At 46.8% G+C, this 23,344-nt stretch overlaps 1 protein-coding gene across 1 annotated transcript in view; it reads left to right on the top strand.

Moving 5' to 3' along the window:
- CDC73 (cell division cycle 73) overlaps positions 1-23,344 on the top strand; it is a 168,290-nt gene that overhangs the window by 8,399 nt on the left and 136,547 nt on the right. Inside the window, exon 2 of the mRNA XM_068240119.1 lies at positions 16,757-16,862. Within this exon, the coding sequence (XP_068096220.1) occupies positions 16,757-16,862 (106 nt within the window). The remainder of the gene's footprint in view (positions 1-16,756; positions 16,863-23,344) is intronic.

Genomic DNA, 23,344 nt, shown 5'->3' with positions numbered 1-23,344 from the left:
TACATTCTTGCTTAGCTGAGCTACAGGCGAGGATGAATGGTAACTGGTTGAAACCGAATGCTGACAAAACTGAGGTTCTTGTTCAAAGCCAGCGCTTGCCATCAAAACTGCTCTATTCTAAAGCAACACCAATCAGGATAGGAAATTCAGACATAAACAGCTCCAGCCTTGTGCGCAGCCTTGGTGTGCTAATTGATGGGGAATTGAGTTTCAGAAACCAAATTTCGGCCGTAGTCAAATCTTCCTACTTTCATCTGAAGAACAATGCAAAAATAAAACATCTGATTCCCCAAGAGGATCTTCCAACCCTAGTTCACGCCTTCATCACATCACTGCTGGACTACTGCAATGCCCTTTATGCTGGCCTCCCTAAAAAGGACCTGCTCCGCCTACTATTAGTGCAGAATGCTGCTGCCAGATTGCTAACAAACCAGCCTCGCCACTGTCACATTACACCGATCCTTCGCTCACTGCACTGGCTACCAGTAGAATGGAGAATACTCTTCAAGATTGGACTGCTGACATTCAAATCACTGCACAATTTGGGCCCTGGATACATGAAGGACTTGCTGAAGCTTCACCACACCTCACAACCTCAGATCAGCAAGTTCTATAAAGTTGGTCACTCCCAGAGTGCACCTCAAAACCTTTGGAGACAGAGCTTTCTGTCATGCTGCCCCTACTCATTGGAACTCCCTACCATACCCAGTAAAGACAGCCCCATCCCTGGAGTTATTAAAATCAAGACTGAAAAGCCACCTTTTTAGCCTGGCATTTCCAGACTTAAGAATTCTTCCTTTGTTCCACTACTTGCCAATCAACCAATTACTGGTCTGAGCCATGCTTGCGCGCTTTGAGTCCTACAGGAGAAAAGCTCTTTACAAATGTTATTTGTGGTCTGTAACGCCAGGATTGAATGATAAATATAGCTTGGCGTCACCAGCATAGCAATGGTATATCAGGCCATGCCTTTATACAATTTTTCCAAGTGGCAGCATGTATATGGTGAACAGCAAACGGGGATAGTATTGCGCCCTGGAGTACACCATATAGAGGTACGGGGCTGGCGAGGGAGGGTGCCAAGGCTACTCTTTGTTTTCTGCTAGCCAGGAAGGAGTTTAACCACTGGAGAACTAAGTGAGCTATGCCTCAGTACACATGTAGCCCGTTAACTACTTAAGGAGCCACATAACCGAGCACACAAATGATTGACCCCCCCCCTTTTTCAGAGCTTCCTGTTGGTGGGCTCTGATCATTGCTGCGATGTTTGTTTTATTTTCATTTTTTTTTTATTTCTTATTTAATACTCTCTCTACACACCACCGCCACCAACACCCCACCCATAATCCCCACCCCCACCCCAGCCAATCACAGCGATTAGCACCTATGAAAACCGATCGGTCTCTGAGCCTCTCCAGGGGACAGCTGTCCTTAGTACATCGCTGCTGTAGATCGCAGCGCTGTAACAATGTAAATAGATGGTGGTTTTGCCGTTTAACAGTCTGCTAGCCGCTGGTAGACTGACGTAGCGCATGCGCGGGCATGTAATCGCAATCCCACTGCAAGATCCCGCCCCAGGACCTGATGCCTTTCAGCGTTAGGCAGTCCTGGGGCTGCCACCTTCCCGAAGCCTATCGCCGTTAGGCAGTCAGCAATGAGTTTTTTTTAAGCAAGATTTCAGGATCAACTGTGTCAATGGTCAAGCAAGCTCGATGCCGGCGCATCACCGCTCGTGCGTGCGGATCAATTCCCACTCGTCCCAGCGGGCGCTGCTAATCAGCGTTTCGTTTGCTCCCATTGTTCTTCCCGCAGGTATCGAGCGCCGAATCGATCCGGCGGTGTATCGGACAGGTTGAATATTATCAATCGAGCCATCAGAGGCTCGATTGATAATATAAAACGAGCCGTGTATGCCCAGCATAAGGATGGTTTCTTGAGTAGCAGTCTAAAGATTGCTGCTTCCAGACAGGTGAGAAACCTCCCTTCTTGTAAGGAACACTTGACTATTTTGTGCAATGGTTGGTCCAGGTTGCAGGTAGTCTGGCAAAGCCATTATGGTCTAAGGCCCTGTTGACACTTCATACTGCAAATCCATATCGCCTAGATATTGTGATCACGATATTGTATTACTATTTTCCGCGATTGTTTTTTGCGATTTATCATTCTAGTGAATATGAATCACAACACAATAGCCGGTAAAATACTGCATGCAGCAGTCTTGCGATCAGCAGAAATGGCAAATGTGCCACAGTGTGACTAATCCCATAGGATTATTTGTTCAGCAGCCCTGCGCGAATCTTGGGCTGAAAGTGACCTAGTGTGAATGAGGCCTAAAGCTACAACCACACCCTCCAGTAGTTCCACACTTCAAAAGGGTTTGTTCATTTGGGTGACAGTTCTGGTAATAAGTGTTGCACAGACACACTTTTTGGGCATAGCCAAGCAGCATTTACTGCTCTATGGAGGGGGAGAAGGGATGACAATTAGGGCCCGTTTCCACTTCGGCGATTTCGCCGGCGATTCTGCAGAGTTTCCCCACACATGATTCGCACGGGGAAACTCTGCCATAGGGGATGACGGGGCCGCGGCGGAATCGCTTGCAGGAGCGTTTCGGCCGGAACCCCCCGCAGCATTCGCCGCGGAGGCTGCGAATCCCATAGCCGTGCATGGCACGGCTCATGGGATTCTCCTGCGATCCCGCTCAGTGCCGGCGTGCGTCAACGAGACGCACGCTGCACTATTGGAAACGAGCCCTTAGCGAATGAGGGAACAGAGTCTTGCAGCTTGGAAGATAATGCACTTGTTTGTCTCTGGTCGTTTAGTGCTTTCCTGGGAAGCAGCGGTACACAAGGTGGGAATTTACCTTACAGTGGACCTGAACTCTTGCACAGGACAGAAGGAAAACCTAGAGAAATGCACCCTGTATGTATTTAGAGAGTTTAGCCTGTCTAATTATCCCTCATCTGTGTCTAATCACAAGTTGTAATTTGATTTTTTTCCCCTGCGTCAGTGAACTACCACGGCAGATAAGTTCATTTGAAAGCACAGTTGTTAACAATGTCTGCTTCCCTAAGGGCTCTTTCACACTAGGGGCCTGTACACACTGCTGCGCTTGCGTTGCGTTTTTAAAAACGCATGCGTTTTTAAAAACGCAAGGTCTTTTGAAAAAGAATGAAAATCGTGATGACTTGTACACACTGGTGCGATGCGTTTTTAGAAAAACGCAATCGCAGTGCCTGCTGCGCTTTTTTAAGCGCAGAGCATGAAAAACGCATTAAAAACGCATGCGCTTGCGTTTTTGCCTGCGTTTTTCAGAAGTCAGTATCCCAGAAGACTCTGCAATGTCCTGATTCTTGTTGAAATGTAAACTAGAAAAAAAACAAAGGATTCTTTAGCCAATCAGCAATTACAAGAAAAACGCAAACGCACAAAACGCAGGCAAAAGCGCATGCGTTTTTAAAACTACAGGCACTTTAAAAACGCATGCGCTTGCGTTTTTGCCTGCGTTTTTCAGTGTGTACAGGCCCTAAGACGTTGCATTTGATGCGACGTTAAGGTCTCATAATGTGCCCCTAACGCAACGCATGTTAGCTTCGAAGTTGAACGTCACATTGAACTGCGTTATGCGTTTCGTGATGCGTACTTTTTGACGCATACGGATCGAACGAAAACGGCGCATGCGGCTTTTTTTTTTTTTTTTTTTTTTTTTTTTTTTAAACAAACATTACTGAGGCTGTGCAAACAGTCTAACACAGCCAAATACGAGTATAACGCACAGCATGCTACACTTTCATTTAACGTGCAGCATTATACTCCAACGCAATGTGGGCACTTTGAACAGCCCATTGATTTTTCATTACTGTGAGTTGGGCTGCGTTACAGGCTGCTGTAACGTACGACTGTAACCAGGGCTGTGGAGTCGGTACAAAAATCTTCCGACTCCTCCGTTTCTGAAACCACGACTCCAGGTACCCAAAATGGCTCTGACCTCGACTCCGGCTCCTTAGTCTAATACTTAACAGGGCTGTGGATTTTGTACAAAAATCATCCGACTCCTCATTTTATGAAATCAACGACTCCAACTCTGACTCAGGGTGCCCAAAATTGCCCCGACTCCAACTCCACAGCCCTGGCTGTAACGTTGCACTGTGAAAGCAGCCTAAAAGTAGGAAGTAGAAACGCTGCAGATTTATTACAGTATTTGTCGGCTGTAACAAATGTTTTTCTTTAAAGGTTATGCTATTGCATATCTTTTAGAGCAGAGAGCTAGTTCTGAGTTCAGGTCCGCTTTAAGCGATAATTTTAACCAAGTATTTACTGTGTACAAGGCTTACCAGTCAGTAGGGATGCATGGCTAAAGCTGACAAAGCAGTCTCTCACGCCTCTGCATGCTCAGGTGAGTAGGCGGCTGTCAATAGCTAAGCGTCTGTGAGCTAGTGGTTTATTTTGTTTTGTAAATAGTACACAACTGCATGTTAACGCATTTTAACATGACTTGACAATGTCAACGCGTCGTCATTATAACCCGGCACACTGAGCTTGCCTGGACTCCAGACCTACCACGGACACTGGTTGATGTCCCCCGCTGGCCACGGTCAACATCCGAGGAGTGGAACATTGAGCATGTGAGATGCTTGCAAATTTATGCGATCTTCTACGTGCATTTCTTTTACAATTTGCAAATTGATTTAAAGGTCATGCTACATATATTCAGGAAAGCATTTTTATGGACATACTTAGTCCCATTCCGCACTTGATGTGGTGCATGTTTGCACCAGTGTGATGCTATCAAGAAGAAAAAAAATGTTGGTAAACACTACAGGTAAAGAGGAGCAGCAAAACGCTGCATAGCAGTGTGTGACATAACGTGCTGCTGACTAATTTGCAACCATGGTGTTAGTGGCCCAAAGGATTTGCTTCACAGAAACGTTCTGTGGAAGCAGTTTATTATAGATGGTTCTAAAAGTCTTTCTAAAGATCTTTCAAATGTATGCTTTGCTTGATGTTGAATTTCCCTTTTTCTGTAATAGTTTAGTTTTAAATAGAGGCAAGGATTAGAGCCATTGTAGGTATTTGTGTTGGTTTAATCCCTATTTTAGAGATTCCCTTCGCTTTAATTGCCAATGACATGACAGGCAATGAGTTTAACCACTTGAGGACCTAGCCTTTACCCCCCCCCCACCCCCACCCCTTAAGGACCAGCGCTGTATTTTCAGATCTGTGCTGGGTGGGCTCTACAGCCCCCAGCACAGATCAGCTGGCATGCAGAGCGATCAGATGGCCCCCCCTTTTTTTTCCCCCCTAGGGGGATGATGTGCTGGGGGGGGTCTGATCGCTTCTTCATGCTGGGGGGGTCTGATCGCTTCTTCATGCTGTGGGTGGCGGGGGGGGGGGGGGGCACCTCAAAGCCCCCCTCCGCGGCGACATTCTCCCCCTCCCTCTTCTCCCTCCCTGCCCGAGAGATTGGAGGCTGCACAGGAACGGATCTGTCCTGTGCAGCCTCTAATAGGATCCCCGCTGTCATGTGACAGCGATCCCCGGCCGCTGATTGGCCGGGGATCGCTGATCTACTACAACGCTGCTACTGTAGCAGCGTTGTAAAAATGTAAAAGCGGATTATTTCCGCTTGTGTTTACATTTAGCCTGCGAGCCGCGATCGGCGGCCCGCAGGCTATTCACGGAGCCCCCCGCCTTGAATTGACAGGAAGCGTGAGCGGCTGCTTCCTGATTAATTAACCTGCAGCCGGCGACGCAGTGCAGCTGCCACTTTGACGACACGCGTTATGAGTGCGCGGTCGGCAAGTGGTTAACTCTCCAATGACAGCACAGACCATAATACAAACACATTTTCTGTTTTGTGTGAGTCAGACGCTGTAACTGTTAAAGGACAACTGAAGTGAGAGCTATATGAAGGCTGACATATTTCCTTTTTAACAATCCCAGTTGCCCGGCAGCCCTGCTGGTCTATATGGCTGCAGTAGTGTCGGAATAACACCAGAAACAAGAATGCAGCTAATCCACTCAGGGCCCATTTCCACTATCACAAATGTGCATGCGTTTGCCGCATGCGAATTCGCATAGCCAATACAAGTGGATGGGACTGTTTCCACTTGTCAGGATTTCTGAGCGTTTTCGTCCGTGTCAAAAATTCACATGGCAGAGCCATCAGAATTTGCATACCGCTATGTGGGTATATGCGAATTTTCATGCGAATTCGCATGGAATCAATTGAAAAGCACACAGCACTTCCATGGTTAAATTCGCATACAGCGCCATTCATGCGAAATCGCATGAAAATTCGCATACAAACGCACGTGAAATTCGCATCTGCAGTCGAATCTTTTTCCGTGGCAATTTGCACCGCACAAGTGGAAATGGGCCCTCAGATCTAACTATGTCAGAAACTGCTGATATCCATATGCTTATTCAGGGTCTATGGCTAAAAGTATTAGAGGCATAGGACCAGCAGAATAAGCCAGGCAAATGGTATTGTTTAAAGAGTCACTGAAGCGAAAAAAATAAATGATATAGTGAATTGGTTGTGTACTATGAATAATTACAAGAAGATTAGCAGCAAAGAAAATATTCTCATACTTTCAGGTATATAGTGTTTTTTCTAACATTGTATCATTCTATAATATGTGCAGATTACACAACACTCAGCATCCAAAATGATTATTTCAGAGCAGTCTGTGAAGTAATGACCTCTCCTCTAGCAGAGGAAAAGTAAATAGTCCAGGAACAGTTGAGATAATAAAAGTCAGATAACAGCCCTCTCCACGACTAACTTAAGGCCCATACACACGTCGAATTTGCGCGAACGACGGGTCGTTTGAACGTTCCGTCGTTCGCACGTTTCCGCATGAAATCCGGCGTGTGTACAGACTATCGTTCGGGAGATAAGACTGGTTACCAGCGATCCGCCGGGCGGATCGCTGGTAACCAGTCTTATCTCCCGAACGATAGTCTGTACACACGCCGGATTTCATGCGGAAACGTGCGAACGACGGAACGTTCAAACGACCCGTCGTTCGCGCAAATCCGACGTGTGTATGGGCCTTTAGTCGGAGAGCTTAATGGCTTGTTTGCATAGAGATAACAACTGGAGTTTCTCAACTCTTCCTGTACTAGAAACAATTACACTGATGTATCTGATCTTAATGTTTTATGTCTTAGCTGTGCTACACATACAAATCATAATATCATCATTTTTTTTTCGCTTCAGTGTCTCTTTAAAGTCAATGGGAACCGCTTGGAAAAAAAAAATCAAAAGGCAGATACTTAAAGGGAAGGTCCAAGCAAAATAAAAAAATGAGTTTCACTTACCTGGGGCTTCTACCAGCCCCATGCAGCCATCCTGCGCCCTCGTAGTCACTCACTGCTACTCCAGTCCACCACTGGGAGCTTACCGACCTCGGAGGTCGGCGGTCCGCATTGCGTACGTTTTTACGCATTCCCACTAGTGCAGGAACATTAACACATACGTTTTTACGCATTACTGGTTCAATGCGTAAAAATTTACGCATTGAACCAGTACCGCGTAAAAATGTATGTGTTGATGTTCTTGCACTAGCGGGAATGCGTAAAAACTTACGCAATGCGGCCCGCCGACCTCCGAGGTCGGAAAGCTGCCAGCGGGGGACTGGAGCAGCAGTGAGTGACTACGAGGGCACAGGATGGCTGCATGGGGCTGGTAGAAGCCCCAGGTAAGTAAAACTCATTTTTTTATTTTGCTTGAACCCTCTCTTTAAGGTAGCCATACACTGGTCGATTTGCCATTAGATCGACCAGCTGACAGATCCCTATCTGGTCGAATCTGATCAGAGAGGGATCGTATGGCTGCCTTTACTGCAAACAGATTGTGAATCGATTCACAGCTCAACAGATTGTGATCAGCCTGAAACCGATCACAATCTGTTGAGCTGCTCCTGCCGCCTGTGCACCCCCCCCCCCCCCCCCCCCCGCGTATACATTACCTGAAGCTGGCTCCCGGGCGTCTTCTCCACGCTGCACCGCACCGCTTTGTTCCGGCTCCATCCCGGCGCTTCCTGTGTCACTCCGTGACCAGGAAGTTCAAATAGAGCGCCCTCTATTTGAACTTCCTGGTCACTGCAGTGACACAGGAAGCGCCGGGATGGAGCCGGAACAGAGCGGTGCAGCGCGGAGAAAACGCCCGGGAGCCAGCGTCAGGTAATGTATACCTGATCGGATTGGCCGCCGCTAGCGACGTGCACCCTACCCGCGGGCGGTCGAGGGTAATTTCCCGCACGGCGCGATCGACGGACCGATCCGATTTCGGGAGGAAATCGGATCGGCGGGTGCATTTAGCTCGAACGATTGGCAGCAGATTCGATCCCAGGATCGAATCTGCTGTCGAAACGGCCGCGAATCGGGCCAGTGTATGGCCACCTTTAAGGAGAGGGAAGGCTCTGAGTCCTAATGAGCCTTCTCTCTCCTCTCCCGTTGCCCGTTCCAGCGCTGGCTGTCCCGTGGCAGCATTTGACCAATTCGGTCAAATGTATAATATACTGTAGCGCTGTTGTTCACAAAGATAGATATCTTCAATGTCCCATAGAGGTACACACTCCCCTTCGTTAAATTGGAACGTCACCTGTATCAGCACTCGTGCATAAAAAAGGGAGGGGTGCTCTCAGTGTACTATCCACAAGTCTTTAATGAAAGTAATGGGCATACATAATAAGTACTGGGTCACTCACATAGAGAGGGTCCTACTCCAACTAGGACCCCCTCGGCTGTGTTGGCTTCCCACCCTAGTAGTACTCAGAACCCATCATGTACTGCGATCACACTGCCCGCGCTCGTCCCGACCATTTTCGGCTGTCGCTGTCCTCAGGATACCTGAAGAATACCTTATTATGTATGCCCATTACTTTCATGAAAGACTTGTGGATAGTACACTGAGAGGCTCCCTCCCCTTTTTTTCTGTTTTATTCACGAGTACTGATACAGGTGACGTTCCAATTTAACGAAGGGGAGTGTGGACCTCTATGGGACATTGAAGATAACTATGTTTGTGAACAACACAGCGCTACAGTATATTATACATTTTGCTTGGGAAAATATATACATATAAAATATATACAATTCGGTCAAATGCTATCTCGACCGTCGAGTGGAAGAGTTCGGGAGCCCGAGTGCTCATGAAGAGGGGCCGCTCCATACTGCGCACGCGTGAGCGCCCTCTCTCTTGCATGTGCACAGTATAGAGCCGTCTGTCTTCGGGAGGACTCTGCTCCCTAAGACTTCGGGGGATTTGAACGGAGGAGCTGCCACCTGAACCAGAGCATCGGGAGAGGAGAGGGAAGGCACTTCAGGACCCAGAGCCTTCCCTCTCCTTAGGTAGGTATCTGCCTTTTGCTTTTTTCAAGTGGTTACCATTGGCTTTGAAAGGAAATAAATAAGGCAGCAAACCTATCCCTCTCACTTCAGTTGTCCTTTAAGCCGAATACTCACCTGAAAATGGATCGGGAAACCTCACGGCGACGCCACCCGGCGAAGTTTGTTCCCTGATGCATCTTCCCACTCATGGGAGTACCCAACAGCACACAACAGGTGCAAACAAGAAGTTAAACAATTGCAGTACTTTGTGCAGGCGTCATCAGGGGATCATAAAGATCCGATCTATCGTAACATTCGTAATTGCTGCTGCTTGTCGCAAAACGTTGGCTGTGCGCATGTACCCATGTCTTGTTCATATAGACTCTGAAGTCTCTCAAACACCCACTTTTTATTTCAGATTGCTCTACAGTATTAATGTGCCACCTAAAACGCTGAATAGTGGCTGGATAGTGTAATGGTTAAGGGCTCTGCCTCTGACACAGGAGACCTGGGTTCGAACCTCGGCTCTGCCTGTTCAGTAAGCCTGCACCTATTCAGTAGGAGATCTTGGGCAAGTCTCCCTAACACTGCTACTGCCTATAGAGCGCGTCCTAGTGGCTGCAGCTCTGGCGCTTTGAGTCCGCCAGGAGAAAAGCGCAATATAAATGTTCTGTGTTTGTTTTGTTTGTTTGAATACTCGCTATAACCCCCCGAAATCCCTGGGGAAGAGTTGTGCGCTTCCTTAGAGGCAGAGCTTTGGGCGGTTGCTCTGCCTCTGCTCACCTCCATCTGCGCTGATTGCTGCCTCTCCCCGCCCCTCTGTCGTCTTTCACTGAGAGAGGTGGGGGAGAGGCGGCGATCAATGCTGATGGATGCAAATGGAGGCAGAGCAACAGCCCAAAGCTCTGCCTCCTTAGGGCAGCAAAATCCATGATGAAGAAAGTCATGGATCTTTGCCCAGGGATTTTGGGGGGGTTCTAGTGAGTATTCAGCCGTGAGTATGCAGCGTTTTAGGTGGCACATTAATAATATAGAGCAATCTGAAATAAAAAGTGGGTTATTGTGAGACTTCAGTATTTAAAGGACTACAATTGTGAAAAATGTAAAAAGTATACATATAAAATTTACAGAGTAAAATGCACAATATATTACTTTTCCTATGTCGCTTAAAGTAGGTAGCAGACATCTGGCAGATTTTGAACTAGTCTATTTCCTCTTGGGAGATTCTCAGCATTACATTTTTATTCAGCGCAGTGCTGTGAAGTCAATACAAAAATCATCAGACTCCAACTCCGCAGTTTATTGAAACCACCGACTCCAGGTACCCAAAATTGCTCCTACTCCGACTCCACAACCCTGATTCAGCATTACCTTTTATTGCAAAGGCTCTTCCAGCATTACCTTTTTATTGCAAAAGCACTTCCCATGGAGCATCTATTTAACCACCCTGGCGTTCTGATTAAATCGCCAGGGTGGCTGCGGGAGGGTTTTTTTTAAATAAAAAAAAAACTATTTCATGCAGCCAACTGAAAGTTGGCTGCATGAAAGCCCACTAGAGGGCGCTCCGGAGGCGATCTTCCGATCGCCTCCGGCGCCCAGAATAAACAAGGAAGGCCGCAATGAGCGGCCTTCCTTGTTTTGCTTATATCGTCGCCATAGCGACGAGCGGAGTGACGTCATCGACGTCAGCCGACGTCCTGACGTCAGCCGCCTCCGATCCAGCCCTTAGCGCTGGCCGGAACTTTTTGTTCCGGCTACGCTGGGCTCAGGCGGCTAGGGGGGCCCTCTTTCGCCGCTGCTCGCGGCGAATCGCCGCAGAGCGGCGGCGATCAGGCAGCACACGCGGCTGGCAAAGTGCCGGCTGCGTGTGCTGCTTTTTATTTCGTTAAAATCGGCCCAGCAGGGCCTGAGCGGCAGCCGCTGGCGGTGTTGGACGAGCTGAGCTCGTCCAGACCGCTCAGCTGGTTAAAGATGCATGCTTGCCTCCCTACTTGTTTGCACACTATTTTGGCAGTTCGACCGAGCAACTGTTTAGGAAGTATTTTACTAAATGAATACCTGAGACTCTTCCATGGATGGACTAATCCAATACCTATCAGATCTGTCAGATTTTTACAGCTTACTGTAAGCGACAACAGCACAGGAGAAAAGTTAATTATGACTCATTTTACTCTAGATGAAATCTGCATTTTGTGTGTATTTTACATTTTACAGTTTTTCGTGATAGTGGTCTTTAACCACTTAACGACCGCCCCCAGCCGATGGGCGGCGGCAAAGACCGGGCCCAAACGACCGCAATACGCCCATCGGCGGGGGCGGCTGCGGGAGTGGCTGTGCGGCGATCGCGTCATTCGTGACGCGATCAGCCGCCGGGGACTGGCTCCGCCCACCGTTCGTTGTAACCCGCCGGCCGTTCGGAAGCGCCGGCGGGTTACTAGCACCCGGATCGCCGCATGTAACAAGTATAATAGGCTTTGTAATGTATACAAAGCCTATTATACTGGCTGCCTCCTGCCCTGGTGGTCCCAGTGTCCGAGGGACCACCAGAGCAGGCTGCAGCCACCCTAGTCTGCACCCAAGCACACTGATTTCCCCCTCCCCTGCCCCCTGATCGCCCACAGCACCCCTCAGACACCCCCCTGCCCACCCCCCAGACCACTGTTTGCACCCAGTCACCCCCCTAATCACCCATCAATCACTCCCTGTCACTATCTGTCAACGCTATTTTATTTTTAAGTCCCTAATCTGCCCCCTACTCCCTCCTGATCACCCCCCCACCCCTCAGATTCTCCCCAGACCCCCCCCCCCAGTGTACTGTATGCATCTATCCCCCCTGATCACCTGTCAATCACCTGTCAATCACCTGTCAATCACCTGTCAATCACCTGTCAATCACCCATCAATCACCCGTCAATCACCCCCTGTCACTGCCACCCATCAATCAGCCCCTAACCTGCCCCTTGCGGGCAATCTGATCACCCACCCACACCAATAGATCGCCCGCAGATCCGACATCAGATCACCTCCCAAATCCATTGTTTACATCTCTTATCTCCTCTAAACACCCACTAATTACCCATCAATCACCCCCTATCACCACCTGTCACTGTTACCCATCAGATTAGACCCTAATCTGCCCCTTGCGGGCACCCAATCACCCGCCCACACGCTCAGATTGCCCTCAGACCCCCCCTTATGAATTCGCCCGTGCAATATTTACATCTGTTATTCCCTGTAATAACCCACTGATCACCTGTCAATCACCCATCAATCACCCCCTGTCACTGCCACCCATCAAACAGCCCCTAACCTGCCCCTTGCGGGCAATCTGATCACCCACCCACACCAATAGATCGCCCGCAGATCTGACATCAGATCACCTCCCAAATCCATTGTTTACATCTCTTATCTCCGCTAAACACCCACTAATTACCCATCAATCACCCCCTATCACCACCTGTCACTGTTACCCATCAGATTAGACCCTAATCTGCCCCTTGCGGGCACCCAATCACCCGCCCACACCTCAGAACACCCTCAGACCCCAGCCCTGATCACCTCGCCAGTGCATTGCTTGCATCTATTTCCCCCCTCTAATCACACCTTGAGACACCCATCAATCACCTCCTGTCACCCCCTAGCACACCTACCCATCAGATCAGGCCCTAATTTGCCCCGTGTGGGCTCCTGATCACTCGGCCAAACCCTCAGATCCCCCTCAGACCCCCTTCCGATCACGTCCCCAGTGCATTTATTGCATCTATTTTCCCCTCTAACCGCCCCCTGAGACACCCATCAATCACCTCCTGTCACCCCCCCTAGCACTCCTATCCATCAGATCAGGCCCAATACATCCTGTCATCTAAGAGGCCACCCTGCTTATGACCGCTTCCACAAAATTTGCCCCCTCATAGACCACCTGTCATCAAAATTTGCAGATGCTTATACCCCTGAACAGTCATTTTGAGAAATTTGGTTTCCAGACTACTCACAGTTTTGGGCCCGTAAAATGCCAGGGCAGTATAGGAACCCCACAAGTGACCCCATTTTAGAAAGAAGACACCCCAAGGTATTCTGTTAGGTGTATGATGAGTTCATAGAATATTTTATTTTTTGTCAAAAGTTAGAGGAAATTGGATTTTTATTGTTTTTTTCACAAAGTGTCATTTTTCACTAACTTGTGACAAAAAATAAAATCTTCTATGAACTCACCATACCCCTAACGGAATACCTTGGGGTGTCTTCTTTCTAAAATGGGGTCACTTGTGGGGTTCCTATACTGCCCTGGCATTTTAGGGGCCCTAAACCGTGAGGAGTAGTCTAGAATCCAAATGCCTCAAAATGACCTGTGAATAGGACGTTAGGCCCCTTAGCGCACCTAGGTTGCAAAAAAGTGTCACACATGTGGTATCGCCGTACTCAGAAGAAGTAGTAGAATGTGTTTTGCGGTGTATTTTTATACATACCCATGCTGAGTGGGAGAAATCTCTCTGTAAATGGACAATTGTGTGTAAAAAAAATCAAATAATTGTCATTTACAGAGATATTTCTCCCACCCAGCATCTGTATGTGTAAAAATACACCCCAAAACACATTATACTACTTCTCCTGAGTACGGCGGTACCACATGTGTGGCACTTTTTTGCACCCTAAGTGCGCTAAGGGGCCCAAAGTCCAATGAGTACCTTTAGGATTTCACAGGTCATTTTGCGACATTTGGTTTCAAGACTACTCCTCACGGTTTAGGGCCCCTAAAATGCCAGGGCAGTATAGGAACCCCACAAATGACCCCATTTTAGAAAGAAGACACCCCAAGGTATTCCGTTAGGAGTATGGTGAGTTCATAGAAGATTTTATTTTTTGTCACAAGTTAGCGGAAATTGATGTTAATTGTTTTTTTTCACAAAGTGTCATTTTCCGCTAACTTGTGACAAAAAATAAAATCTTCTATAAACTCACCATGCCTCTCACTGAATACTTTGGGATGTCTTCTTTCCAAAATGGGGTCATTTGGGGGGTATTTGTACTATCCTGGAATTTTAGCCCCTCATGAAACCTGACAGGTGCGCAGAAAAGTCAGAGATGCTTGAAAATGGGAAAATTCACTTTTGGCACCATAGTTTGTAAACGCTATAACTTTTACCCAATCCAATAAATATACACTGAATGGTTTTTTTTTTATCAAAGACATGTAGCAGAATAACTTTCGCGCTCAAATGTATAGGAAATTTTACTTTATTTGAAAAATGTCAGCACAGAAAGTTAAAGTCATTTTTTTGACAAAATTCATGTCTTTTTTGATGAATATAATAAAAAGTAAAACTCGCAGCAGCAATCAAATAGCATCAAAAGAAAGCTGTATTAGTGACAAGAAAAGGAGGTAAAATTCATTTAGGTGGTAGGTTGTATGACCGAGCATTAAACCGTGAAAGCTGCAGTGGTCTGAATGGAGAAAAAGGCTCTGGTCCTTAAGGGGCGAAAAGACTGTGGTCCTGAAGTGGTTAAACAATATGGCAACAGGAGAGATTCCCTTACTTCCTGTTTTCAATTGTAGCACAGAAATAAAGAGAAAATCCTCCAAATAGTCAGCAGTTTCTAACCCATTCAAAAGGAATTTTTTTTTTTTTATTATTTATTTTTTATTCCAGTGCTGTAGAGTTGAAAGCAAATTATTGGGTACCTGGAAAAATGTATGCACTGTGTCCTCTCTTGCAGATAGTCCTAATAAAGTACTGCTCTGCTGTAAAAGCATACATGCCACAAATACTGTCACCAGCAGGGGTCAAGACTCGGACAACAGTTAATAGTAGTATCGGTCACGTAGCATCACTATCGCGCGGCATTTAGGATTGGACGTATCTAAAGAGCACGCATTACACTGCCAGGACCATGCATACAATCATTAAAATTAACTCATTCTTGTTAAAATTAAATCGTACTGATTGGCGAGTCCTATGCGTGCGTGTTGCTAACCTTCAAGCTAGAAAAGCATTCTGTAGCTATAGATGGGGAGGAGGGCTGACTGAGGGAGCAGGGGAACCATAGTGTCTCCCTGTGCTTGGCCAAGACCATCTGCCAGTCCATATGCAAGCCAGATGCTCTGCTATTAGGACTTGTTTAAATTCTGTCTAGTGTCCTGAAAAATTGTGCAGGTCGGGACTTCACACTGCAACTGACACCGGACAAAACGCACCTGTCAGCAGGCCTGATTGAATCCATGAATCTGACGTTTTTTGGGCTCAAGTGTTAACCAAGCTACACTGTAATGAACAGATGTGGTTGCCCACACTTTATTCTTTTTGTATATGAAGCACCGTATATGTAAAATGCTTAAAATATATCTCCAGTCACAAAAATGATACTGTACCGCTTTCTGTGTGGCCAGGCTAAATTCAGTACTTTTAGGAAAGTACTGCGGAGAGATCCTATGGTATGCTCTGACACCGAACATTTGTAGTTCATGGCAAGCCCCAGCTTCCTTGGCCCTTCTCTAGATGTACCTTTTTTTTTTTATAACATGCTTTTCTTGATACGCCCCTCCAGTAAGGGATGACTCTGAGTAAGCTTTACCTCCCCCGTACTTGCCTGCCCTGGAAGCCTACATACATAGAGTAAAAGAGCATCTCACCAGTCTGGGAGAATGCACACCTGACTGTAGCCAGTGCAAAGCTAGTACTTCAAGCCTGTTAATTTTATTACTCAGAAATCCATGATAACACTGACATTTGTTCTGGGACCAGTGATGATCCCCTTTGCCAAGGCGATCAAAAAATTGGATATGTATCCACAGTGGCCCTGAAAACGCTGTCTGTACGATTATGAATTTCTGCATGAGCTCAATAAATATGACACCTCTGGAATATTACCTGTGTTCTGACTACAGTCTGGTTTGCATTGGTCTACTTGGGAACTTATCCCAATAACCTCAGCCAAACACCTGGGACATCAGTTGTTGTGCATCCCCATATGTACTTATTGTATATGGGAAGGGAGGAGGGGGTTGATCTCTCTGATCAGATTCGGGTCAGAGAGGCATCGATCTGTTTGCCACTTTTTATTTTGAGTTGGTTGTAAAGGCTTATTATATGCACGCTAGAAAAAACTCACAAGGGCTTGTTGATTAGGTTGCAGGCCAAAGTAATGGGGTCTTTTGCAGCTGAATGGTGGGGCAAGGAAGTGCAATGTAGGAGCAGTAAGCCTCTGCTTACGTCTCCACGCGCTTTTATATAGCCTCCTTTTAATCCCATTTCTTTAGCTTGGCTACCCTTTAATTTGTCTTTATGTCAGTACTGAAGTGGTTACTTGGCTTTTTGATGTTGGTTATGTATATTGCTTCTGTAACTGGGATACGCTGTAATTTAATTGAACAGGTTGGGGCCTACAAAAAAGTAATCTTTCTTTTGTTCTTTTAATGCAGTACTGGAAAAGAAGGGCAGCCAAGAGAATACTATACACTGGACTCCATCCTGTTCTTGCTTAATAATGTCCATCTTTCCCACCCTGTATATGTCAGACGTGCTGCGGTAAGTGTCATTTTTGTTTATCCGCTTTGAGTTAAATCGTCTTTTTATTCCATAGCCGGCCGCTACCGTTCTGAGCTCTTTTAGATTGGCCAATTGCGCCCACGGAATTGGGCTACTTTCACACAGACAGTACAAAAATCTTCCGACTCCTCAGTTTATGAAACCACGACTCCGGGTACCCAAAATTGCCTCTGCTCCGACTCCTTAGTCTAATACAGTAGTAGCAGTAGGGTATTGTACCGTGTTAGCCATCAGTAAAAGCAAGAAGTTTTATATCAGGATGATACCATTTATTGGCTAACTAAAAATGAATAAAAATAAGCAAGCTTTCGGCCTTGCAGCCTTCGTCTGGCTTATATATAATACATAACTAACAGGATATAAGCCAGACGAAGGCTGCAAGGCCGAAAGCTTGCTTATTTTTATTCATTTTTAGTTAGCCAATAAATGGTATCATCCTGATATAAAACTTCTTCTTGCTTAGTCTAATACTTAACAGGGCTGTGGATTTTGTACAAAAAATCATCCGTCTCCGACTCCTCAGTTTATGAAATCAACAACTCTGACTCCTCCGGGTGCCCCAAATTGCCCCGGCTCCAACTCCACAGCCCTGCAGCAAACACGATGCAGATATATAGATAGAGATAGATATAGTGGTTTGCAAAAGTATTCGTCCCCCTTGAAGTTTTCCACATTTTGCCATATTACTGCCGCAAACATGAATCAATTTTATTGGAATTCCTCGTGAAAGACCAATACAAAGTGGTGTACACGTGAGAAGTGGAACGAAAATCATACTTGATTCCAAATATTTAAAAAAAACCCTGCAAAATGGGGTGTGCGTAATTTATTCAGCCCCCTAAATCAATACTTTGTAGAACCACCTTTTGCTGCAATTACAGCTGCCAGTCTTTTAGAGTATGTCTCTACCAGCTTTGCACATCTAGAGACTGAAATCCTTGCCCATTCTTCTTTGCAAAACAACTCCATCTCAGTCAGATTAGATGGACAGCGTTTGTGAACAGCAGTTTTCAGATCTTGCCACAGATTCTCGATTGGATTTAGATCTGGAATTTGACTGGGCCATTCTAACACATGGATATGTTTTGTTTTAAACCATTCCATTGTTGCCCTGGCTTTATGTTTAGGGTCGTTGTTCTGCTGGAAGGTGAACCTCCGCCCCAGTCTCAAGACTTTTGCAGACTCCAAGAGGTTTTCTTCCAAGATTGCCCTGTATTTGGCTCCATCCATCTTCCCATCAACTCTGACCAGCTTCCCTGTCCCTGCTGAAGAGAAGCACCCCCAGAGCATGATTGCTACTAGGGTTGCCGCGGTATACCGGTATGACGGTATACCACGGTTTCAAAATGCATGATAACCATACCATGCACTTTTTGAAAATACCGGTTTACCCAAGATGGCGCTGTAAGACATTTGCCCGGCACACAGGGCTCCAACCATTCTCCCCCGACGGCCTCACTGCATCTGTGGGAAAGATTCCCCCTGCCTCCAGGAATCCAGGGACGCTTTGCGGAGTGTCCAGGGACCCAGGGCTCGCTGCAGTCGGACTCCGGAAATCTTAACCACGTGGCCGCCCCAGCTCCATACACGCCGCTGCCGCCGTCACTTCCTGCTGATCAGCTTCTTACTGATCGGAGCTCCCCATGGCTGACCGTGCCGATCGCCCGCCCGCTAAGCCCCAGGACCACCACAGCTCTGCGGCCCCCACTTCTGGGTCTCACCGAGCAGCCGCCACTGATCGTCACTCCAGCCGCCTCTGCTTCCGGACCGCACGGCCACCCATGCAGGGGTGCCCTCTTCTTCCAAGCCGCCTCACATTGCCTGCCTTCCTCGCATCCACCACCACCAGGCACGGAAGACACCACCAGCAAGAGGCCTCCACACCACCTGCAGATGCCGCTGCTCAAGTGACAGACTAGGCCACCCATGTAGAGGAGCACCTACTACATATGCTGCAGGCACCTATCCTGGCTACACCTATCCCTGGCTACCTGTGCTGCAGGAACCTATCCTGGCTACCTATGCTGCAGGCACCTATCCTGGCTACATCTATCCCTGGCTACACCTATTCCTAGCTACCTAAGCTGCAGGCACCTATCCCTGGCTACCTATGCTGCAGCCACCTACTACTGGCTACACCTATCCCTGGCTACCTATGCTGCAGCCACCTACTGCTGGCTACACCTATCCCTGGCTACCTATGCTGCAGGTACCTATCCTGGCTACACGTATGCCTGGCTACACCTATTCCTGGCTACCTATGCTGCAGGCACCTATCCCTGGCTACCTATGCTGCAGGCACCTACCCCTGGCTACCTATGCTGCAGCCACCTACTGCTGGCTACACCTATCCCTGGCTACCTATGCTGCAGGCACCTATCCCTGGCTACCTATGCTGCGGCCACCTATTACTGGCTACACCTATCTCTAACACCACCTGGACTTCTGCAGGAGCAGGGTAAGCCTTTTTTCAGTTTTACCTGGGGCCCCAAATCTCCCAGGGGCTTAATCATATATATACTGGAGGAGTAGCGCACCCCACACTGGGGTGGGGGTGGGGTGTAAGGGGTGCTCAGGGTCCAAATAATTCTATTATAATTGTATAATACCGTATACCGCAATACCGTCATACCGTGGTATTTTTTTTGACGGTTATCATACCGTGGAATTTCATACCGTTGCAACCCTAATTGCTACCACCACCATATTTGACAGTGGGGATGGTGTGTTCAGAGTGATGTGCAGTGTTAGTTTTCCGGCACACATAGCGTTTTGCATTTTGGCCAAAAAGTTCAATTTTGGTCTCATCTGACCAGAGCACCTTCTTCCACATGTTTGCTGTGTCCCCCACATGGCTTGTGGCAAACTGCAAACAGGACTTTTTATGCTTTTCTGTTAACAATGGCTTTCTTCTTGCCACTCTTCCATAAAGGCCAACTTTGTGCAGTGCACGACTAATGGTTGTCCTATGGACAGATTCCCCTACCTGAGCTGTAGCTCTCTGCAGCTCGTCCAGAGTCACCATGGGCCTCTTGACTGCATTTCTGGTCAGTGCTCTCCTTGTTCGGCCTGTGGGTTTAGGAGGACTGCCTTTTCTCGTTAGGTTTACAGTTGTGCCATACTCCTTCCATTTCTGAATGATCGCTTGAACAGTGCTCTGTGGGCTGTTCAAGGCTTTGAAAATCTTTTTGTTGCCTAAGCCTGCTTTAAATTTCTCAATAACTTGGTCTGAGTGCAGTCAGTTGCCCATAGACATTGCCTGATGAGTGCTAATGACTAAATAGAGTGCACCTGTGTGTAATCTAATGTCAGTACAAATACAGCTGCTCTGTGATGGCCTCAGAGGATGTCTAAGAATATTGGGAGCAACAACACCATGAAGTCCAAAGAACACACCAGGCAGGTCAGGGATAGTTTTTGAGAAATTTAAAGCAGGCTTAGCTTACAAATAGATTTCCAAAGCCTTGAACATCCCACAGAGCACTTGTCAAGCAATCATTCAGAAATGGAAGGAGTATGGCACAACTGTAAACCTACTAAGACAAGGCCACCTAAACTCACAGGCCGAACAAGGAGAGCGCTGATCAGAAATGCAGTCAAGAGGCCCATGGTGACTCTGGACGAGCTGCAGAGATCTTCAGCTCAGGTGCGGGAATCTGTCCATAGGACAACTATTAGTCATGCACTGCACAAAGTTGGCCTTTATGGAAGAGTGCCAAGAAGAAAGCAATTAACAGAGAAGCATAAGAAATCCCGTTTGCAGTTTGCCACAAGCTATGTGGGGACACAGCAAACATGTGGAAGCAGGTGCTTTGGTCAGATGAGACCAAAATGGAACTTTTTGGCCAAAATGCAAAACGCTATGTGTGGCAGAAAACTAATACTGCACATCACTCTGAACACATCATCCCCACTGTCAAATATGGTGGTGGCAGCATGATGCTCTGGGGGTGCTTCTCTTCAGCAGGGACAGGGAAGCTGGTCAGAGTTGATGGGAAGATGGATGGAGCCAAATACAGGGAAATCTTGGAAGAAAACCTCTTGGAGACTGCAAAAGACTTGAGACTGGGGCGGAGGTTCACCTTCCAGCAGGACAACGGCCCTAAACATAAAGCCAGGGCAACAATGGCATGGTTTAAAACAAAACCTATCTGTGTTAGCATGGCCCAGTCAAAGTCCAGATCTAAATCCTATCTAGAATCTGTGGCAAGATCTGAAAACTGCTGTTCACAAACGCTGTCGATCTAATCTGACTGAGCTGGAGCTGTTTTGCAAAGAAGAATGGGCAAAGATTTCAGTCTCTAGATGTGCAAAGCTGGTAGAGATATACCCTAAAACACTGGCAGCTGTAATTGCAGCAAAAGGTGGTTCTACAAAGTATTGACTCGGGGCTGAATAATTACGCACACCCCACTTTGCAGTTCTTTATTTGTAAAAAAAAGTTTGGAATCATGTATTTTCGTTCCACTTCTCACGTGTACACCACTTTGTATTGGTCTTTCACGTGGAATGCCAATAAAATTGATTCATGTTTGGGGCAGTAATGTGACAAAATGTGGAAAACTTCAAGGGGGCCGAATACTTTTGCAAGCCACTGTATATATAATAAACCTCATAACAACCCCACACACCTGCAGTAACCTCTGCAATGTGGACATTGGAGCAAGCTGGTGGATGCAGAGCGCATGTTGGAGTGTACTGATGGAAGCATACCGTTAGTAACAGCTCCCCTCTCAAGCTTGTCTTTGCTGCTCCTGAGCAGCTTCTGAACAGGCCACTAGAGCACCAGGCTCACTGCAGTGACCACAGCGAACCTGGAGCTCTAGTGGCCAAATCGGAAGCTTCCGGACAGGAGCAAGGAGATAAAGCTATGTTTTCTATTACTGTTATTTAATATTATTTTTTCACCCAAAATTTGAGTGTAAGAAAGTATTTGTTTGTTTTTGTGGTGGGTATATTTTGAATTGAGGTTTACTTCAAAATACTGTTCGCTGTGTGTTCATTTTTAGCTTCAGTGTTTTTGGCATAACTTGTGAGAAACTTTTTATTTTTTGCTGTAAGGAAATCTTTAATTTAGCCCATTTCGGCAACTTGCACCTGTAGGTTCTGCAGACCCTTTTTCCAAGCAGGTGCAGTCACAAGTGGAAAGCAATATACTGGTTGGAAAACTTTGTCCAGTAACGGTTTTCTCTCTCATTAACAGCTGCTGGCAGTATCTGCATGCAGCTTCTCTGTCCTCTGCGAAACACTTGGCCAAGCCATGCACTCTTATTTGTATAGCTTAGGGCTTTTACACTATCAAGTTTGTTTGTGTCTTTGTCCTGGCTAATCAGTAGGCAGCTTTATACCTTTTTGATTAAAGTCATGCTTCTAAAAAAAGTGTATGAAGCCACAGCTTTGCAGCCAAGTCACACAGTAAAGCAGCCATTTCATTTTGAGATTTTATAGCTGACAAGGCAGCCACAAGCTGCAAACAATTTATTTCTACTGACCTACTTTATACTAACCAATCTGTTATTGTTATAACAGTATCATTGTGTTAAAATAAGATTATAGATAAATGAAACAATGGGCCCTTAAACATTTCTTATGCTTTCATTGATATTCTTTGTTTACAATATATTGTATTTACTTCACTTGTGTCATACTGCACTATCAGGATATTGTTTTTTTGTTTGTTTTGTCTTTGTCCAACTAGCACTGGAGTCTGACTATCGATGGCCATACACTGGTCGATTTGCTATCAGATTCGACCAACAGATAGATCGCTGTCTGATCAGAGAGGGATCGTATGGCTGCCTTTACTGCAAACAGATTGTGGATCGATTTCAGCATGAAACCGATCACAATCTGTGCTGCCGCAACCCCCCCCCCCCCCCCTTCATACATTACCTGCTCCGCGGCGCGTATCACTGCTGTCGTCTTCTCCGCCGGGCTCTGGGTTCCGGCTGGTTTCACTTCTTTTTATTCGGGGAAGTTTAAACAGTAGAGGGCACTGTTTAAACTTCCTGCCGGGACAGGAAGAAGTGAAGCCTGCTGGACTCTGAGCCCAGCGCGGAGACGGAGCAGCGGTGACCAGGGGACTCGCGCCGGCGGAACAGGTAATGTATTGCTGCTGTATTGCTTCGGTCGGTGGGCATTCAAACGTCGTTATCGACGCACTTCCGACCCACCAGCGATTGAGCAAAATATTCCACATGGACGGCTCGACGGGAATCGATGGAAAGGATTGATTTCAGACGGAAATCGTTTGCATTTGTGAAACGATTTCACAGCAGATTCGATCAGTGATCGAATCTGCTGTATATTGGCAGGAAAATCGTTAGGTGTACGGGCCCTTTATGGGTCTGAATTGTAACACAGTTGTAATATATTGCAGTTTTCTGCCCGGTAATTTTTTCCAGCCGGGTGGCATGAAACAGAAGTCGGGTGGCATGAAAAAGTAGCCGGGTGAGATGAGA

Source organism: Hyperolius riggenbachi, chromosome 6 (assembly GCF_040937935.1).
Source record: "Hyperolius riggenbachi isolate aHypRig1 chromosome 6, aHypRig1.pri, whole genome shotgun sequence".
Taxonomy (NCBI): Eukaryota; Metazoa; Chordata; class Amphibia; order Anura; family Hyperoliidae; genus Hyperolius; species Hyperolius riggenbachi.
Note: the sequence above shows the minus strand (reverse complement) of the source record. Positions and strands in the feature narration are given on the sequence as shown.